General features: G+C 36.3%; 5 protein-coding genes across 5 annotated transcripts; 2 read left to right on the top strand and 3 right to left on the bottom strand.

Moving 5' to 3' along the window:
- The first annotated feature begins 32 nt into the window (after nt 1-32).
- Nucleotides 33-3,206, top strand: LOC127062462 (uncharacterized). Its single transcript, XM_050990728.1, has 5 exons — nt 33-709; nt 907-1,232; nt 1,317-1,569; nt 1,645-1,997; nt 2,191-3,206. Exons 1-5 carry the CDS (start codon nt 552-554, stop codon nt 2,499-2,501), a joined length of 1,401 nt encoding a protein of 466 aa, XP_050846685.1. The 5' UTR covers nt 33-551; the 3' UTR covers nt 2,502-3,206.
- A 7,276-nt stretch (nt 3,207-10,482) lies between these two features.
- LOC127062468 (uncharacterized) lies at nt 10,483-12,062 on the top strand. The gene is made up of 4 exons (XM_050990739.1): nt 10,483-10,781; nt 11,127-11,313; nt 11,396-11,577; nt 11,665-12,062. The coding sequence occupies exons 1-4, from the start codon at nt 10,653-10,655 to the stop codon at nt 11,866-11,868; spliced, it is 702 nt and encodes a 233-aa protein (XP_050846696.1). The 5' UTR covers nt 10,483-10,652; the 3' UTR covers nt 11,869-12,062.
- Nucleotides 12,063-12,217: 155 nt separating this feature from the next.
- On the bottom strand, nt 12,218-13,039 carry LOC127062470 (nucleolar protein 16). Its single transcript, XM_050990742.1, has 3 exons — nt 12,891-13,039; nt 12,494-12,824; nt 12,218-12,422 (listed from the first exon to the last, which is right to left on the bottom strand). Exons 1-3 carry the CDS (start codon nt 12,989-12,991, stop codon nt 12,297-12,299), a joined length of 558 nt encoding a protein of 185 aa, XP_050846699.1. The 5' UTR covers nt 12,992-13,039; the 3' UTR covers nt 12,218-12,296.
- A 265-nt stretch (nt 13,040-13,304) lies between these two features.
- Nucleotides 13,305-14,982, bottom strand: LOC127062465 (cuticle protein 16.5-like). The gene is made up of 2 exons (XM_050990734.1): nt 14,920-14,982; nt 13,305-14,738 (listed from the first exon to the last, which is right to left on the bottom strand). The coding sequence occupies exons 1-2, from the start codon at nt 14,929-14,931 to the stop codon at nt 13,833-13,835; spliced, it is 918 nt and encodes a 305-aa protein (XP_050846691.1). The 5' UTR covers nt 14,932-14,982; the 3' UTR covers nt 13,305-13,832.
- Nucleotides 14,983-16,075: 1,093 nt separating this feature from the next.
- On the bottom strand, nt 16,076-18,033 carry LOC127062467 (protein tweety-like). Its single transcript, XM_050990738.1, has 4 exons — nt 17,993-18,033; nt 17,022-17,289; nt 16,424-16,707; nt 16,076-16,361 (listed from the first exon to the last, which is right to left on the bottom strand). The coding sequence occupies exons 1-4, from the start codon at nt 17,996-17,998 to the stop codon at nt 16,212-16,214; spliced, it is 708 nt and encodes a 235-aa protein (XP_050846695.1). The 5' UTR covers nt 17,999-18,033; the 3' UTR covers nt 16,076-16,211.
- Between the last annotated feature and the right edge of the window lie 63 nt (nt 18,034-18,096).

Below are 18,096 nucleotides of genomic sequence, written 5' to 3'. Positions count from 1 at the left end.
TTTTGCAATCGTGTCTTCTTTCCATTTCTTCTTTGAAACGTGTGATCGCTCGATTTTAACAACGATCCGGCTAAGACCGATTTCAAATATCGTTTTAATCGATATATTTACTTAAAGATATACTATTTTCTTTATTTTCTTTTTCTGGATTTTTTTTTTTTCTTCTTGAGAAAAAACTCCGTCCTTTTGATTTATTTATACCTTTTCACCTGTTTTCTCCTAACGCGAATCCTTATATCGTGCATCGATTTCTTTTCTTAAATCATTTGAAAATCACGAAGGAAACCGATCGAAGACGAGTATTTTGTGATTTTAGAGAAAGTTATTGTTACACGAAGATAACGAATTTTTTCGATCACGTGCTACGATAAAAAAAAAGATCGATTCAATCCTTACTGAAATGCTATGTGAACAGTGAAATCGTAGTAGATATAAAATTGTCAAAATATTGTGGTATAGAAAACACCGTTTCAGACGATTTTTTTAAAACGAAATTCCTCGGCGTAGAAACCGATTGATAACAAAAAGTCGAAGCGAAAATATTCATTACCATGCAACAAACTGAGAAACACAAAACACAAAAGTACACGGCTGGGCGTTCGCCTTTGTGGTCCACAAAATATCAAACAGATGTCAGAGATTCTTCGGATGCGAACTGGAAATATCTTCACAAGCATAATCCGTCGGTTCCATCAAACAAAGCTAATAGGTAAGCGTTTAAGAATTTATCAACGTAATTAAGTACTCTAATTAAATACTTATTATACATGTATATCGTACTTCAAGTCGTTAGATTTTTATTACTCGTTATTATACCATTCTTGATCCTTAATTAACGTTTAAAAAAGAAACGGACGAAGAATATACTTTAGAAATAATTTGTTGGACATCTAATTCTGTCTTCAGGAGACAATTCAATGCGACGGCCGAACCAGTAACGAATTATCATTCCACTATGAATTCCTACAAGCAAACTAAACACCATAATTGCGGATCTCCGACACACACAAAATACACGACGTGTCAAAATACAGAACCACAGCGGTGGACGTCGCATAATCAGGCTAAAACACCTCGGAACAAGTTTTACAACACAAACAACAACATCGCGATCGTGAGAAGGTCTACTTACAACAAAAACGAGTTGGAGGATGACGAAAAGGTAAGATACGCTGATGAGGAGCTGGGTAATTTCACCGAAGATAACCCCGAGGAGGATGCAATCGAGGAAGGTACTACTTTAAGGATCGACATTTTGAAATTCTCAAAATCTCACCGTAAGTTTCTTCTAAAATATTCGACATATTGTTCTATAGTTGAGGACGATCAGGAAGAAACAGCTGAGTCCGTCGATAAGGATTACGAAGAACACGAAGCTGACGATGAGATCGACGAAGAATCTGATTCACCTATTTTGAGGTCACAAAAATTGCAGAGACGACCTAAAAAGGATGAAATATCACAAGAACAACAAAGATCGAAAATAGTTAAGCAACAACAGGATCCACGGAAGCTTCATTATCAACAATACGTACATAACTCATTCGACAGTCATCCGTCAAGAAGAAGGTTCGTCAAGCCTAATTAAAAATATTACTAGAACTGATACAATGACGTTGCAAATTATATTTCTTACTTGAACAGGTACTACCACGACCTCGATGATCGCGACGCAACTGAATTTTATTCCGACGAGGAACCGATACGACCACCAACACCACCAAAAAATTCTATCAGAAGGTTAACGAACTATCATCAGCATTGGATACCATCTAGAAATTCATCCGATCGCTACGATACCATTGCCTCTTTGAATCAATCGATTCGTCGACCTCGAGCTAGACAGGATGTCGAAAATCTCTTACATTCGGAACATAACAACACAAAGAAATGTATAAGATGCGGTGCACCTTCTGGTAACAGATCTTCAACGACGAGTAAAAAGAACAGTTGCAGATTCCAAGAACACCCTAATTTTGTTGTGAAAGAATCGATCGGTAATCTACGAATTCAATTACAAAATTAATTCATTTAAATATTTAAAAAGAGAATACAAAAAGATGGAATATAATGAAAACAAATGTGTGACAAATAACGATAATATTATTTCGTTATTAGTATTACTATTATTATTATTACTATTATTATTACTATTATTACTATTATTATTATATTGTTTTTACACATTAGGCGACGATATGGATGCCGTTGAAAAAATTATTTGCGGCCGTTGCAACGTCAAACACAATTCCGAGGATATTGAAAGACCTTACAGATTAACAAGATCAGCTTTGCAGACTTTAAAACCGCGACGATCGAAAGGCTCCAAAGGGATCTATGAAGTTTCGGAAGATTGTCAGATAGGCGAAGAAATTCCAAACGATTATATGACGAACAGATATTCGAAAGACACTGCTGCAAATATCGTTCACGAGAGAACGAGGCATTCTGCGCCAACAGCGCGTGGAGCAAACAGATCGTCCTCTCGTTACGACGCTTAACAGCCGATTTCTCACGAGGCTGTCCGAAGATCGAGGGAAATTTGAATGAAACGTCGAACGACAAGTTTAAAAGACGTTTCGTATGAAAGGCGAGTGTGTGTATGTGTGTGTGTGTGTGTATCCAAAGAAAAAAAAGAAAAAGGGAAAAAAAGCAATAACAAGAACAAATTATTCGTGTCAGTGTAACGTGATCCTTTTTGTGAAAAAGTCAACCAAGAAACTTAATGAACTCATATACGTATAAACGAAAAAAAAAAAAATATGACGCTTTCGAAAGAAAAACAATGTAATTCGAAAATAATCGTATTAAGAATCGTGAGATACTCGCATCCCAATGATTTCCCTCCGACCGATTGTGTAATATATATTTTTGTAAATGTCTTCGAAACGTGTAGGTGTGTTAATGAATGTTACATGACATAGAATTTCGCTAAGAACGACGTAAAATTATTAGCACGATGTACATATAGAGATAACGAGTTAAGAAGAGGCTAGGAGTTTAACATCTCGAAATATGTACTTTTAATGTCCAAAGATCACGAAAAGAAATAAACGTACGACCGTAAAGTGTACGTTTTCTTTTGGCATTGGCAATACGAGAAAATACAATATGTAAATACGTGGCGACACTACAATTAATTATACACGTACATCCATACGCGTACATGTTGCAGAGAATAAACTCTTGAATCTGTACATTCGAAATGGCACGTCGTTATACCTCACTTTTCCTCTTATCCATCCATCCATCCATCTCGACAAATTCATTTTTTGCTAATCTATCACTTCATTCTACTTCGCATAACATCGACTAATTCGTTTTACCTCTGTTTCCTCTGTCCTGTCCACGATTAAAATTTACGAGCAAACGAAGCTCGTTCGGCATGCAAAGGTAAAAGCAACGAGCCGAGCTTTTGTTTAAAATATTAATAACGTGATGAAACTCCGTTGCCTTTCTGAAAATGGAGGGTTACGCTTTGTCCAATTAAACTCGATACCTTTATTATTATTCGTCCGTCGAAAGAGGATAATATTTATTGCCAGACGAGGGGACGAGATGGGTCAAAATTGTAATTTCACTCGAAACGTAGAGAAATCAATTAACGGACCAGCAAATTAAGTGGAATCAGCAATCCAACAAAAGAATAAACGCTCGTAATAGATCGAATAATAAATTAACGTTGATTTTTCCGAAATTCGTTCGGATAAATGCGTATGAAAACTTTGGTTAGAACAAAAAAAAAAAAGAGAGAAAAAAAAACATAATCAATTTAAAGTTACGTTTGAAGGATTTCACATAGGTATATGTACGTGATTGTGATATGGGAAAGTCATACTCGGATGGGGTGACGGTAACTGATATTCGCTCGTTACTCCTATCCCTTTTGTCACCGTGATAAATTAGCCCTCGACCCGTGTCAAAGGATCACAAAGAAAACGTTCCTATCGCATGCGGAGTGTCGCGCAGGATGTTGACTATCATCGTTCCACATCGTTCTAATAAAAAATAATCGATCGAAAAGGATCGAGAGAGATTTGCCGTAGAGTTCGAACAAATCGCGAACTTGATAATTAACGCGACTACTTTTGCCTTAATCGCATTGATGTAATTAACATAATTAACTACTTAGCTTTGGGAGCCAATGAAATATATAAACGATCATTGTATCTATTTAACCCTATCTCGATCATATTCTATTTAAATATCAGTCACCCTAATTACAGTTCGCTCTTCCTAAAAATAATATTAACTAATTGAAACAAGAACTTTTTTCGAATGACGACACAAGGAAAAATCTTCGAAATAATCGAAGAGAAACCTTAACGAATTCGAAACGAGATGAACGAATGAACGAACGCATCAGCTTCCGGCAAAAGATCGTTCGTATTGCAAACCGAAAGAGAAGAAAAAAGTCGAGGAGCCGATGAGCCCTCGATATCGCGAGGTAGAGAACCAGTCTGTGCAGGGGATGTAAGCTCCGCCTATCCCAGCGTTACATCGAGACTTGGAGCACCCCCTCTTGCTCTTTATCCTCTCTCCCCTCTCTACACGTTATCCCAGCCCCTGCTCCATCGTCGTTGGCATCCGCGGCATTCCAATTAGCTCGCGAATCAAAAGAGCCCCACTGCCTTTGTGGGGTTCTCACCCCCTACCCCTCGCAAAACTCTATCTCTATCTCTGTATCTATCTCTCTCTTCATCCCACTCTCTGGACCAGCCGCTTTGTCCTCCTCTCTGTCTCTACGTCCCTTCCTTCCTTTCTCTCTCTCTCTCTCTCTCTCTCCCCCGCTCTCTCCCTCTCTCTCTCTCTCTTCGCGTCCGTTCTACCACTCCTCTTCCCTCTCAACCCTCTTTTTCACTCGCCTCTTCCACCACCTCGTATTCTTCATCCTCTGCGTACACAGCACAATGATTTTTTTCTTTCTTCTTCTTTTATTCGTAACTAGCAGCAAACCATGGGAAAGAGCACCCGTTAGCTCGAGTTAAGAGAGGTAGAGAGATAGAGAGGGAAAGAGAGAGGACAGATTAAAACGCGGTTTTAATCGCAAATCCGCCCTCTCCTTTACATCCTCGTAACTTCCATCAGAGAGAAGATTTCGTGAATGTAACTACGTCGAATTCGTATTATGTCGAAACGTTAATTATCTCATCATTTTGTGTTACTTTTGAAAGATCGCTCGATTTAGATCGGATTTAAAAATTCTTCGAATTGATTCAAAATTCTTTGTATTTCCGAACGTTTGAAACTTTGTAGATTTTTTTCATTTATCGAGTTAAATAATAATCGAAATAAATAATCGTATGTAACGGGAATATTGAAGTTGGCATTTAATAATATTCGAATAAATATATATTTTCTATCGGTAAATTTAACAGAGCATTACCTGAAATCCGTTGAATTTCCGAAATTCGAGAAATGCGTCAAAGGAGATGCCATTCTCTGGCTATCTTTGTTAATTACACCACCGAATTAACCTTTACAGTATATATTCGTTCTATACGATTTACGAAAAAAAAAGTTATTTCTATCTTCCGTTGTATATTTTCTTAAATAGAAAAATGAGCATTTTGGTGACTTATCTAAATCCAATAAATTATCATAGATAACTCCTAAATACGTACGTTAGGTCGAACGAAAAACTTCTGCGATATTATTATTAATAACACACGAAATACTAAAATTCGATTCAAATTTTAATTAAGGAGCAAACACGTTTCAAAAAATACTACGTACATCGAAAACGATACGACATACGAGCTTACGTGACAAATTGAAATTGCAAAGGTCCTTTCTGCAAAGGTCTTTTCCTTTGCATTGTTGTTGTTGTTGTTATTGTTATTGTTGTTGTCGTCGTCGTCGTCGTCGTCGTCATCGTCGTCATCGTCGTCGTCGTCGTTGCCGTCGTCGCCGTTACCGTCGTTGCCGTTTTTTTTTTCGTTTGCTACAACGAACGCCCATATATTTCCGTCGTTGAGGGTAATTGAAATCGGAGGAAACCGCTCGTGACGTTTCTCTTGGCTCGACCACGACGAAACGCAAACGCAAATTTTATTACGCTGTGCCTCTATCCACTTCGTTAGATACCCACTTTGTTTATCATTCGCGAATATTAAAATTCCCGGTATACCGTATATAGGTATGTATTTACGTGTATGCCTCGGCTCTCGGCCGCCATTCCTACACTTCTCTCTCTCTCTCCCTCTCCCTCTCTCTCTTCCTCCCTCTCTCTCTTCCTCCCTCTCTCTGTCTCTTTCTCTCTTTCCCTGTCTCTCTTCTTCCCTCTTTCTCTCCACTCTCTTCCTCTTACACATACACGATATTCATGCAGGTACGCCCCGCCCGATTTCCATAAATCCGCGATTCGTTTTTCGATGCTCTCGACTGAGAATCGCCGTTCGAAGTACCCGATTCGAAATTAATATTCAACGATAAGAATCGAATTCGTGAAAAAAGAGATAAAAGGACCGTTTATCGGTTTTTTTTTTCTTCTATTAAAAAAATAGATTTACATAGTTATTCATCGATAAATAAAATTATAAATACTATACTGCGTTCGCATTTATCTTCCATATAGTTTCATTTATCGAAAGTAAGAATGAGAAACGAGTTCGAGCTAATAATAATCATTCTCGATCTCTTTACGTTCTTCTACATGTAACATATGTATACACACACACACACACACATATATATATATATATTATACTCGTATATATACATACGACGAGAGGAAGGACGGCGAATTCCAGTCGCAATAAAATAACTTGCCGTAACACAAAGGATTATTAATATCAAGGGTAGGATGAAAGAAGAGAGGAAACGTTCGAAATAACGTGCGTAGAACGATAATACATGGTGTAACTTTGTGGGCATGATCAAAGAGCATTCCTTCGCTTGAAATATGCCAGTAGCTTCCCCTCGATCGCTCCGTTAGATCCATATGAAACGGAGACGCTTTGGAAAGGCATGGTGGTTTGTTGTGTACATGCGTGTTGTTACACATGCATTTTCAAACACATACATATAATATATATATATATATATATATATATATATATATATATATGCACATACATAACAAACATATCTTTATTTTATTGTTATGATTATCTACGTTTCTCTTTAAATCTAATTACACATACATATATAGTTAAGTAGGTACTCGTTATTAAAGAACAGTAAACCTTCTCTTAGGAAGATAAAAATAATCTTAAGAATCGTGGATAAAAACGATAATACTTGTACAAAGAACGCTAACACTTTTCTTCGTAATTTAAAAGGATAACCTCTCGTTATACTCGATGCTCTCTGCTCTGACCTCGCAGTTTCCCAGGCTATTATTCTCTCAAAGTAGAGAGATAACGAGTGAAATTGTCGATGTCGAGTCCGCTTCGGCAGGCTAATATAATTCCAACGATATTATTCGTTTCGTATAAATGGTAGGAAAACGAGTATGCCAAACGTTTCTCTTTCATTAAACGATTATTAAAAAGAACTATAAACAAACGTCTATTGGATCACCTTGAAGGAATGATGTCATCTTGAGATATCTTTCGTCCAAGGAGGAAACTAATACAAGGACGATTATTATGTTTATTATTATTATTATTATTATTATTACTATTATTATCATTACTACGAGAAAAGCAAAATCAATAAATCAACGAAACATTTTGGTTAACAACGAATACTAATAAATAACAACCGTCACGATACATATACGTAAATGTAAATATTTCATTTCTTAACACAATTTCAAATCAACGACGACAATTAAAAGAAGACAGAAATAATATCGTTACCATCCACATCAGCTACGGCATCCACCTACGAAGAGCATAACAAGAAGGCAAAAAAAGGAATCATGGTACGTCAAAAAAGAATGATCGAGCGTGATCTCGATTACATCGGCACGCTCATAACCGTCGTTAATCGCGACGACGATATACATCGCGATAAAAAGCATAACCGCTTCGAGGGTGGCTACGAAAAGAGAGAGAGAGAGAGAGAGAGAAAGAAAGAGAGAGAGGGAAAGAGAGAAGGGGCTGTCGCTGCATCCGAGGGCTGTTTCGTTCGGCTCGCATTCATAACATCAGACGGGGTAATAAAAGTCAGGCACCCCTTCCTCCACTTCCATCCCCAGTAGCACCACCACCACTACCCCCCTGCCTCCGTCAGTAGTACCCAGGCTTGATCCTGGGGTGGTACCCCCGTAGAATCGAGGGCTCTCGTAGAGGCTCGTAGGTGAATCAAAAAGAAAAAGAGAGAAAGAGAGAGAACGTTTATTCGTCACGCTTTGCAACGGCGTAGCAGGTTGCTGCCACTACTCTACTACTACTACTACTACTACTACTACTACTATTCTATCACCACCACCAGTACCATTACTACTACCAACTTCGATCCTATGAAATTCGCGTTCGAACGCGTTCGAGTATGTACGTAAATAAAAAGCCATACGTCGAATTCAATCTCGCGACTCCGATACGTCAGATTTCGCCCCTTTATATTGTCTTTCCCGTACGATCGCGCAGCGTAGAGATATTACGATTACCCGTTGAAACTTTCTCATTCTTATTTGCAGTTTTCTTTTTCTTCTTTCTCTCTTTTCTCTTCTTTTTCTTTTTTCTTTTCTTTTTCTTTTTTTTTTTTTTTTTTTTTTTTTTAAATCGAGAACGTTATAAAAACATAATGTGCAGCGTGTTATATAGACGTAATAAAATTATGTGGAGATCGTAGGAAAACTTTGTGAAGTACGGGATAAAATATTTACATGCTCGTGAAAAGTATTCCACGTGTACTTTCAATGTATCCCTTTGAAATTATTTCTCGATCGGTCTACTTTTTAATTAATTGTTTAAATATAACGCGAAAAATGTTTGCAATCTATAAAACAGCTATAAAAATATTTACGAATAAAAACGAAGAAAATCACTTGTATAGATTTTCCTACGCTTATGCGAATAATACTGATCTAACTAAAGAGGGACGAGAAATATGTCAACGTGGCTAGTTAAAGGGACGATGATCTCGTGTCTCTGATAGTCATCTTCTCCCTAAATATCATTTCCCCTCTTGTAAACCACTCGACGATCTACACGTTCTCCTCCCTTTGACCCCCTTCTCCCTTCACCCCTCCTGGGTCAAGTGTTTTCTCCCACTTAAATGCGACACTGTGTGCAACCGAGCGAAGGGTGCCCGTTGAAAGAATCGCAACTATTTCATTTCGGGACAGATTAGACGGATTAGAGACCATCGAATGCATCCAACGAAACGGAATTTGAAAGTGTTCTCGATAACGTTATACAATATACAACGGAACGATCTCCTCTCGAAATTATTAACCTCGATAAAGTGAAATCAAAATGGCCGACCAATCTATTATCGACTAGAAAATGATAACGAATCTTGGTTAAATTAAATCGCTTTATACTCCGGTAACTTTGGTAACGCTTGACCCTTATACGATTTACAAAGACCAAGCGAAATCTACTAGTTTATATCGCACATTCGTGCCAATTAATAGTCCCTTTGAAAACGTTAATACCTTCACCTTCGAATCAAAACCCTTGGCCAAAAGGATTATACGTAAAATCGGATTTATACGTTTAATCCTTTTTTAGTTACTTGTATCAAGCGTTATGGTTCTTTATACCAAATGGATGATTAAAACGTTCCTACGAAAATAACGAGCTTCTTTGTCGTACGAATTAAGATGGCGAGATAACAAGGTACAATTGTATTAATTGCTTAGTACTGACCTTGATCGTTGTCTTCTTTACGGTCGTCATAGGTCCGTAGTCATCGTAGTAAATAAATATCTTCCATCTTTATCGTTTCTTTCTTGATTATCTTCCAAACGCAAGATCACCTAACGCAATAAATTTCGAACGTTCTCATCGATTCTTCGATCAACGAAATTCCGGAAACAAAGGGCCACATACATAGGACATTGTTACTAGTATTCAAAAAAATGTAGTACAGAGACATCTATGGCTATCTTCACATATTTCTACCGTACATAACAATTACGATTGATCGAACGCGATTCGTTAATTTAAGCCGCCATTTCCACCTGTAAAAATAATTATAACGTAAAATTTTCGATCTATAAACATACAGAAAATAATAAACTTCTTCGTACGTGCGTGTCGCCAAGACGTAAAAAAATTTCTTTCTTAAAGCGTGCACACGAAACAAGATAAGAATCGTACGCATAAAAAAAGAACGGATTTCTTCTATGTATTATCAAGGTCATTCGAAGAATACAATTAGAAGGAAATGATAAAAATAATCGATAGAAATGAATTTCAAAAATACAAAAATATAATCTTCCGATTTGTATTTTATTATTACAACGACAGTGAAATTATATTGTGTTTTTGAAGTCATATTATCTTTTCCTATCGTGACAATAGACACTTTAAAAAATTGAAGATCGTGAACAAGGCTCTAGGTGCATAGCTTTACGAACGCATTTCACAAGGATGATTCGCGCGCGCACATCGTTCGCCGCATGACAGACCGCGTGAAATACATGTCGAAGGTCGAAAGAGAGTTTGCGCGCGTTGACACGCGAATATAATAGAGAATTAGTGAAAAACGTGTCTGGTATTTATCTTAGAAAGAAAGAAGAGCCGATAGATAATATGTTCTCTGATGGACGTAGAACGGTTTTCTGGGTTGGTTGTGCATGTGTCGGAGCTTACGTTGCTTACCGATATTGGAAAAAAAGAGAACTGAAGTCGATCGACGAAGGTTTCGACGAAGTTACTAAGGTCTCTGTTGTTTGCATTGTTTTGGAAATATTTTTATTCTATATAAATTTCCGATCTGTTTAACGTTGTCTCATGTAACTCGAATGATCGTGCTAACTTATACAGATAAGATTAATATATATCATTAATTAATGTATTTGTTATATTATTTTTATTTTGTCTGTGACATTTGACATCAGGTATTCTTTTAGTATGTGACTGTGATTTGTTAAAAGTCAACGGACAAAATTAATCTATTGTGAAAGATAACCTTCATATCGTAGCTTTCTGATTTTGTATACGACATAAATGTTCTACGAGATAACGCTACATTAAAAAACGTTAAGTAATATCTTTTGATTACAGATCGATGATAGTTATGAAAGAAGGGTGCTACTACTTGGTTTAGATGGAGCAGGTAAAACATCTTTGATGAATCAAATGTGTATCGCCAATGGCATGATAGAACCTTATAAAGCTCCATCTTCACCTACTCAAGGTTTTACTGTATATAGATTAGAAAATGGATATTATACATATAATGTTTGGGAAAGTAAGAACATTTTATATTCCATTAAAATTTTAAAAAGATCATTGAAGTTATATCTAGTGTGTTATAAAATAATCATTTGCAGTTGGTGGCGCTGAAAATAATAGGAAGTATTGGTCTACCTTCTTACAAGATACTGATCTCTTGATATTTATGGTAGACGCATCCGATACAAGTAAATTATCTCTTGCTGTTTCGACGCTTAAGCAATTATTAGGAGATTCAAGGATGGATACTGTACCAATATTAGTTATTGCCAATAAACAGGTAAGTAATGTGTAACGTTTTTAAATGGATTTTATAAACATGTATCGTATTTGTTATAAAAGACATTTTGTTGTATATTACTTGCAGGATGCTTCCAATGCATTAAGACCTGATCAAGTAAAAGAAGCTTTAGATTTACAAAGTATTTCTCCACACAAACATAAAGTAGAGGTGATTGGGTGCCAAACGAGGCCTTTACCTGATTTACACTCAGGAGCTACAGAATATACCTGGTATCATTCGTCTGTAAATGCTATTAGAAAGAAAGTATTTTCTATGGCTATTTCTTAAGAAAAATTAATATTTTTAAATTTATTTATTTTATTTGTCCAAAGTTTGCACAATTAATCTATATAAACAAAAACAAATAGTATATTAGAGGAAACAAAGAATATAGTCTCTCTTTTTTTTTATAAAAAAGGCTGCAAAATGCTTAACATTAATTAAACAGATCTTGTTTTTAAAATATAAAGTAAAACAATACAGTATTGCTGTGAAACAATACCATATTGCTCTGACGGGATATATTCATGTTTGTATAAGTGATGTATAATATTTATTGCATTCCTTTATTTTTTCATTCTTTATTAAGTAAAATGTTAAAATGTAAATGTGTGATAAAAATTAATTCTTAGTCACGTATAATAAATATACAGATTTTTATACAGAATATCGTATTTTATAGTAATACAGAAATTCTACATTTGGTAGAATAAACATTATGTTGCATTTTTCTTAGATAAATATTCATTATATTGTTCTGGAATACCTTTAAAAGTTTTTATTTTAGCACGAATTTGTTTCCAAGTTAACTGATAATAATTCTTCTTATCGCGTGCCATAGCCTAGATAAACAATTTTCATTTTATATTTTTTGACATATTCTTATAAACGTTTGCAATGATGTAATACATACCTTATAATCTTCACCATATTTGTCTAATAAATAAGTGATAAAATGTACTTGACCATTAGGTAATCGAAACATTCTTTCCCTAGGTGTTTTAGCATCGATTTCTAAAGCTCGAGCTACATGAATTTTAGCTGGTTTGTTTTCCGTATCTACATCGTTATCTTCACTATCATTTTGTAAATCACTTAACATTAATTTTTGTTTAGCTTCTTCTAATAAATCCCGTTTTACATTAGGAATTGGTAACACTTCATTAGGATCATACGCCAAACCCATCTCATTGAGATTAGTACGTGTAGATTTAGAAATTTCCCATTCTTGTTTTATGGTATTACTATATATAACGATTTACGATTAAAAATGTGCATGAAAATGATTAGTCTAAAAAGGTTATGTTTACCATTCTATTGTGGGTAATTTTTCCAATTTGTTCCGTAACCTCTTTCGATTTACATTCACACGATACTTCTTTCTACGCTTTACTTTCTTAATTTTCGTCATCTTTTAATAACGAAATTGATATTTTTTATAACGAAATAATCTAACAAAATACACGTGAACACGACCGCATATATTCTCGCTACGGTTAGAACGTGATGATAAACTATACGTGTACGTAGATAAGGAAGAGTTACTAGATTATCATAAGGGCTTGAGAAGGTTTCTCCGTACTAGATGGCGTTCACAGATGCGATTATCTATAGAGTATGGAGTGTTGCCTATCGGTGATATTTAAATTTATATAACTTCGATAAATCTTTTTCCATCTTTTTTTTTCGAGGAATTGAAATATTCAGAAAAAAGAAAATTTACATATTATCGCAGGTGCAAAATTTATTTTCTCACATTATGGAGATAAGTATATCGAAAAGATCGTTCTTACTCACTATCGAATAAGTAAATATTCGTGTCGAATCGGATTGAATTGGCGAAGACACGGAAAAGTCATAGCATTTAGGGTAACATAAATATAAATACTTATGCACTACTCCTACTACAGATTTGGTACGCGTCCATTAAACAACGACGACATTACGATACGATAACGTCATAAAGTCGATTACAATTACACGGTAAATTTGAAAATAAGAGGGATACCAAACGAACGAACGAGAGAGATCTAACAAAAAGGTATGTACATATCGGTTGAAAGTTTAAAACCGATATCATCTCTCGTTGTCAAATAACCTTATTCCAAATAACACAGTGGTCAAAAATGGAGTATTTTTCAGGTCTACACGGTAACGTATGGTGAAAGAAAGATGAAATACGAGAAGTAAGAAGAATAAGAAGAACAAGAAGGAAAGTCGTTAGGCCAAGAAGAAGTCGAGCTAATCACGATTTACCAAGCATAGCTGGTGCCAAATCCAGAGAAGGTGGCGTGTACGACGGGGGCGGCGTATTCAGCGGCATAGCCATAAGTAGGTTCAACATGAGCGGTTTTGGCGAGAACAGGGGTAGCGGCAACGTGAGCAACGGGGGCAGAGTAAGTGGCCTTGGCAAGGACTGGAGTAGCGTGTGCGGCGTATCCGTAAGTGGTTGCTGCGTATGCTGGGGCGGCATAAGCAGCCTTAGCGACTACAGCTGGGGCAGCTACGGTTGCTTTCGTAACAAGAGGAGCAGCTGCATAGGTAGTTTTGGCTAGGAGTGGTGAAGCGTATCCGTAGGCAGAGGTGCCGTAGGCAGTTTTGGTGACAACAGGAGCAGAGTGAGCGGCGTAGCTGTAGACTGGAGCTGTAGCATGGAGCTGCGAAGTCAACACTGGAGCAGCAGCATAAGCTGTCTTAGCCAAGATTGGGGCAGCATGTGCGGCATAACTGTAGGCTGGAGCAGCAGCATAAGCTGTCTTAGCCAATACTGGAGTAGCATGTGCGGCGTAAGTCGTGTAAGTCGCTGGTGCAGCATGCGTGGTATAAGTCGTATAAGTCGCTGGTGCGAGTGCAGCTTTGGTCACTACAGGAGCAGCATAAGTAGCCGCGGTATAAGCTGGCTTAGCGATCACTGCTGCTGGTGCTGCTGCGTAAGTCAAAGCATCATTGGTAACATGGCTGTTGCTGACGCGTACCGAAGAATGTGCGGAGTCTTCGGCCCTCGAATAACTCGACACGACGTTCTGTCCTGCATAACCCTTCTGCGTAGATTCCTGGCTGTAGCCTATGCTACTAAGATCGGCCGATGCCGTGGCGATGTCGTATGCGGCTGGGTTGCCAGCATGAGCTATCGCCAGGAGAGCTGAGAGGGCGACTAACTGTGAAAAACATTGTTTTCGTTAATATTGTTCTCTCAAATATGAGATACTAGATCGTTTCTTTAAGACCGATTCTATCATACTTGACCATATTTGAATTTGTAGGAAATATAAAGCTTCTCACGATATAATTCTCACGATAAATCCTTTTACCAGCCTTCGACGGATACGTTATACTCACCTTGAATGCCATTTTTCTTGGTTTACTGTAGTAAGAGAGCTACTTGCGTTCTGCTCAAACGAAACGATCGGCCCAGTATTTATATGCCTGCGAGATCGCAAGGGAGTCGATCGGATTTTGGACACCCCATTGTTCGATACGATTGGACATGAAAGATCGAGGGAGAGGGAAATACACGCGGATTTCCTTGTCAGAAATCACTAAGAAAGGGAGATAGAAAGTGCGAAGGAGAGGAAACATAGTCGATCGAGAGGGGACAGAAACAAATTCCGGGCGTGGTCCTCTTGCCGAAATTAAGATCGGCACATTTGGTACAGTTGAGGCCATTAAGGCAGGTCGGAGAAGTTGCTCTCGAATTTATTCACAGAAACTTATTTTTTTTTTTTTCTTACTTCTTTTTGTTCTATGATCATACTCTTTTTTTTCTTTTGTTTTCCAATCGATAAAATCAAACGATTAAGTTTAATTATTTAATTTACCTGCTCCTCTTTTAAATTAAACAAAGTGTAATAAGAATTTATCTTTAATTGAAAAAAAAAAAACATTTTGAAATGTGTATTTCAGAAAATATTACGCTTTATTAATTCGTGTACATCAATACCGATCTATCGCTATTAAAAATAATGCTTCACATCTCATAAAAAAAATATTCTTTTGTGTAACGTAATACATTTTAGTCGCATATGATATTATAGAACTTGCCAAGGACACACTTTCTCCAAATTCTGGCACTGACATAAGCCTTGTCACATGTGTAACGGACCAGATGTGTAACGTCCACACACCTGCGTCCAATTTCATGATCTATTAGACGAAGGTACGATCAAAATCTGTATAAAATGGAACATAGAAAGTTTGGATCGGACTACATGAAAAGAAATTTAATCTTATGCAATCCAAAATTATAATCAATATCGCTAAGATTCTTGTTAGCATGTTCAATGTGAACCACATTATAATCTCGAATCCATCTTGAAACGGGTTCTCCTGTTCGTAGATTTACATTTTGACAGTCATTTAGAATTATTTTATAAAGTGAAAGTGAGCATTTGCAAGAAGATAGAGAAAACACGATTTTTTATCTACTTTTTAACTACATTTAATTTATCTAAATAAAACATATATATATATAGTTCTTACGAATAAATAAAAAAAAATTTGTGAATCAAGCACAGATATTACTATATATACATACATCCATAAATAAATACATGCATAATATTAAATAAAATATAACAGTTCAAACACTGATTTACTAAGTATATACAAAAGATGATGTCGAATCATGTTCTTCAAAAATCAAACTTGTATCCATTTCCGCTGACCTTTACATGTGCTACAGAAGGTGCCGACGAATAAGCAACCCCCAATAAGTTTTGCGATTGATGTTGCTGATGTTGTTGTTGTGCGTGTTCTTGCTGAAGTTGAATTTGCTCTGGGAGCTACGAAAGATCATTGGTAAAAATGATCATCATCGACTTCTTGAACTTCTTCTAAGAATTACCTGTTGCGTTTGGACTTGTTGCGCTTGAGCTTGAGCTTGAGCTTGAGCTTGAGCTTGAGCTTGTCTGAGAGCAAGAAGCTGGCCCAATTGTCCTTGATAAACGACATTCGGATAATTTTGCACTTGTGTTTGTTGCAATTGTTGCAATTGTTGAAGATACGCCAATGCAGCGCCCTGATCGAACTGTGCGTGATACGGTAAAGGTACAGGACCAGAGGCAGAAAGACCTGGGGCTATTGATGCAGTTGCATAACCATGAGAGACGGGTCCAAACGGAAAAAAGCCTGAAATGCAACGTAGAAAGTCTTAACATGTGCGCGTATGAAAATATCTTTGTATGTATTTGGGACGGAGTCGTTAAATCTCTTGTGTAACAAAATGATAGGCAAGTATAATATCGTTCTATATGTATATATATATATATACACACATACATACAAATATGTATATACGTATGCATATGTGTATATATATATATATATATATATATATATATATATATATATATAGAGAGAGAGAGAGAGAGAGAGAGAGAGAGAGAGAGAGATTATATATATTAAATGTTTCATATTTCTATTTAAAAATTTCATATACAAACCTAAACCAGGATTTCTATAAGCAAGAGCCTGTGCCAAACTTGGCAATACTCTTTGAGCTAATTGAGGATTTCCAATACTCGAACTAAAAGATTGATGAGAGCTCGGACCACCGAAGGAAAACGATGTTTGAGTTAATCCTGGCCTGATAAAGCTAAAAGATGCGTGTTGTTCCGGTCCACCCAAAACGTTCGTGGGTTTTATACCACCTTGCACAGGTGCTTCCGTTGCTACCAAACTGCATAATAAACTGCAGAGTATCGTATATTTCTAAAGAACAAAGAAAAGGTAAGAAAAGGAAAATTATTCTTAACAGCAAAAAAAGATCCGAAGAAAAAAGAAACAAATCTTATCTTAATTAAAAAGTTACATCATTTAACATTTTTTTTACATTAGAATATATATATATATATAATTAACGAATAGATACGTCTATACATATCTATAAAATTTATGATACTATAATATAAATAAAAAAGGACATGATATAACACTAATCTAGAATACATATAATCTCTTCGAATGAACCACCTTTCGTCCATGACACAGATTTAAGGTAAAATGATATAATGTAAAAAGTCTGAAGATTCCGAGCAAAAAATTCGTATTTCTTTATCGAATTATTCTGTCTACGTAGGTAGATGAATCATCTGCATGTACGTCTCTATTCTTTTTCATTGTTCATCGATTATCATAGTAATTTCTATTGTCGATAGGGTATAGTCGGTTGAACAATGAATTGCTTTTACATCGTTCAAGAATCATTGAATATTTCGTAACGAGTCCTTTCTTCACGCACCAAGGTGAACCTCTTTGACCGCGTTTTTTTCCTTTCTTTCTTTTTCTTGTTTGTTTCTTTTTTTTTTTCTTTTCTTTTCCTTTCCTTTATCATTCTTTCATTTTCAAAGAGGAAAAAATGTTTCTTTCTAACGTAAATCTTCGAACGATATAATATCGATGATATTTCACTCACCCACATCGCGATATCAAAGTTAATCAGAAGAAGACTCCGATCTTGACAGTAACAAAAATCAAGACGATATTCGAATGAAAAGTTATATCGTGGGGAGTTATATA

The sequence above is a fragment of the Vespula vulgaris genome, chromosome 3, assembly GCF_905475345.1.
Source record: "Vespula vulgaris chromosome 3, iyVesVulg1.1, whole genome shotgun sequence".
Lineage (NCBI taxonomy): Eukaryota > Metazoa > Arthropoda > Insecta > Hymenoptera > Vespidae > Vespula > Vespula vulgaris.
The sequence above is the reverse complement of the archived record's forward strand: the minus strand, read 5'-3'. Positions and strand labels throughout refer to the sequence as shown.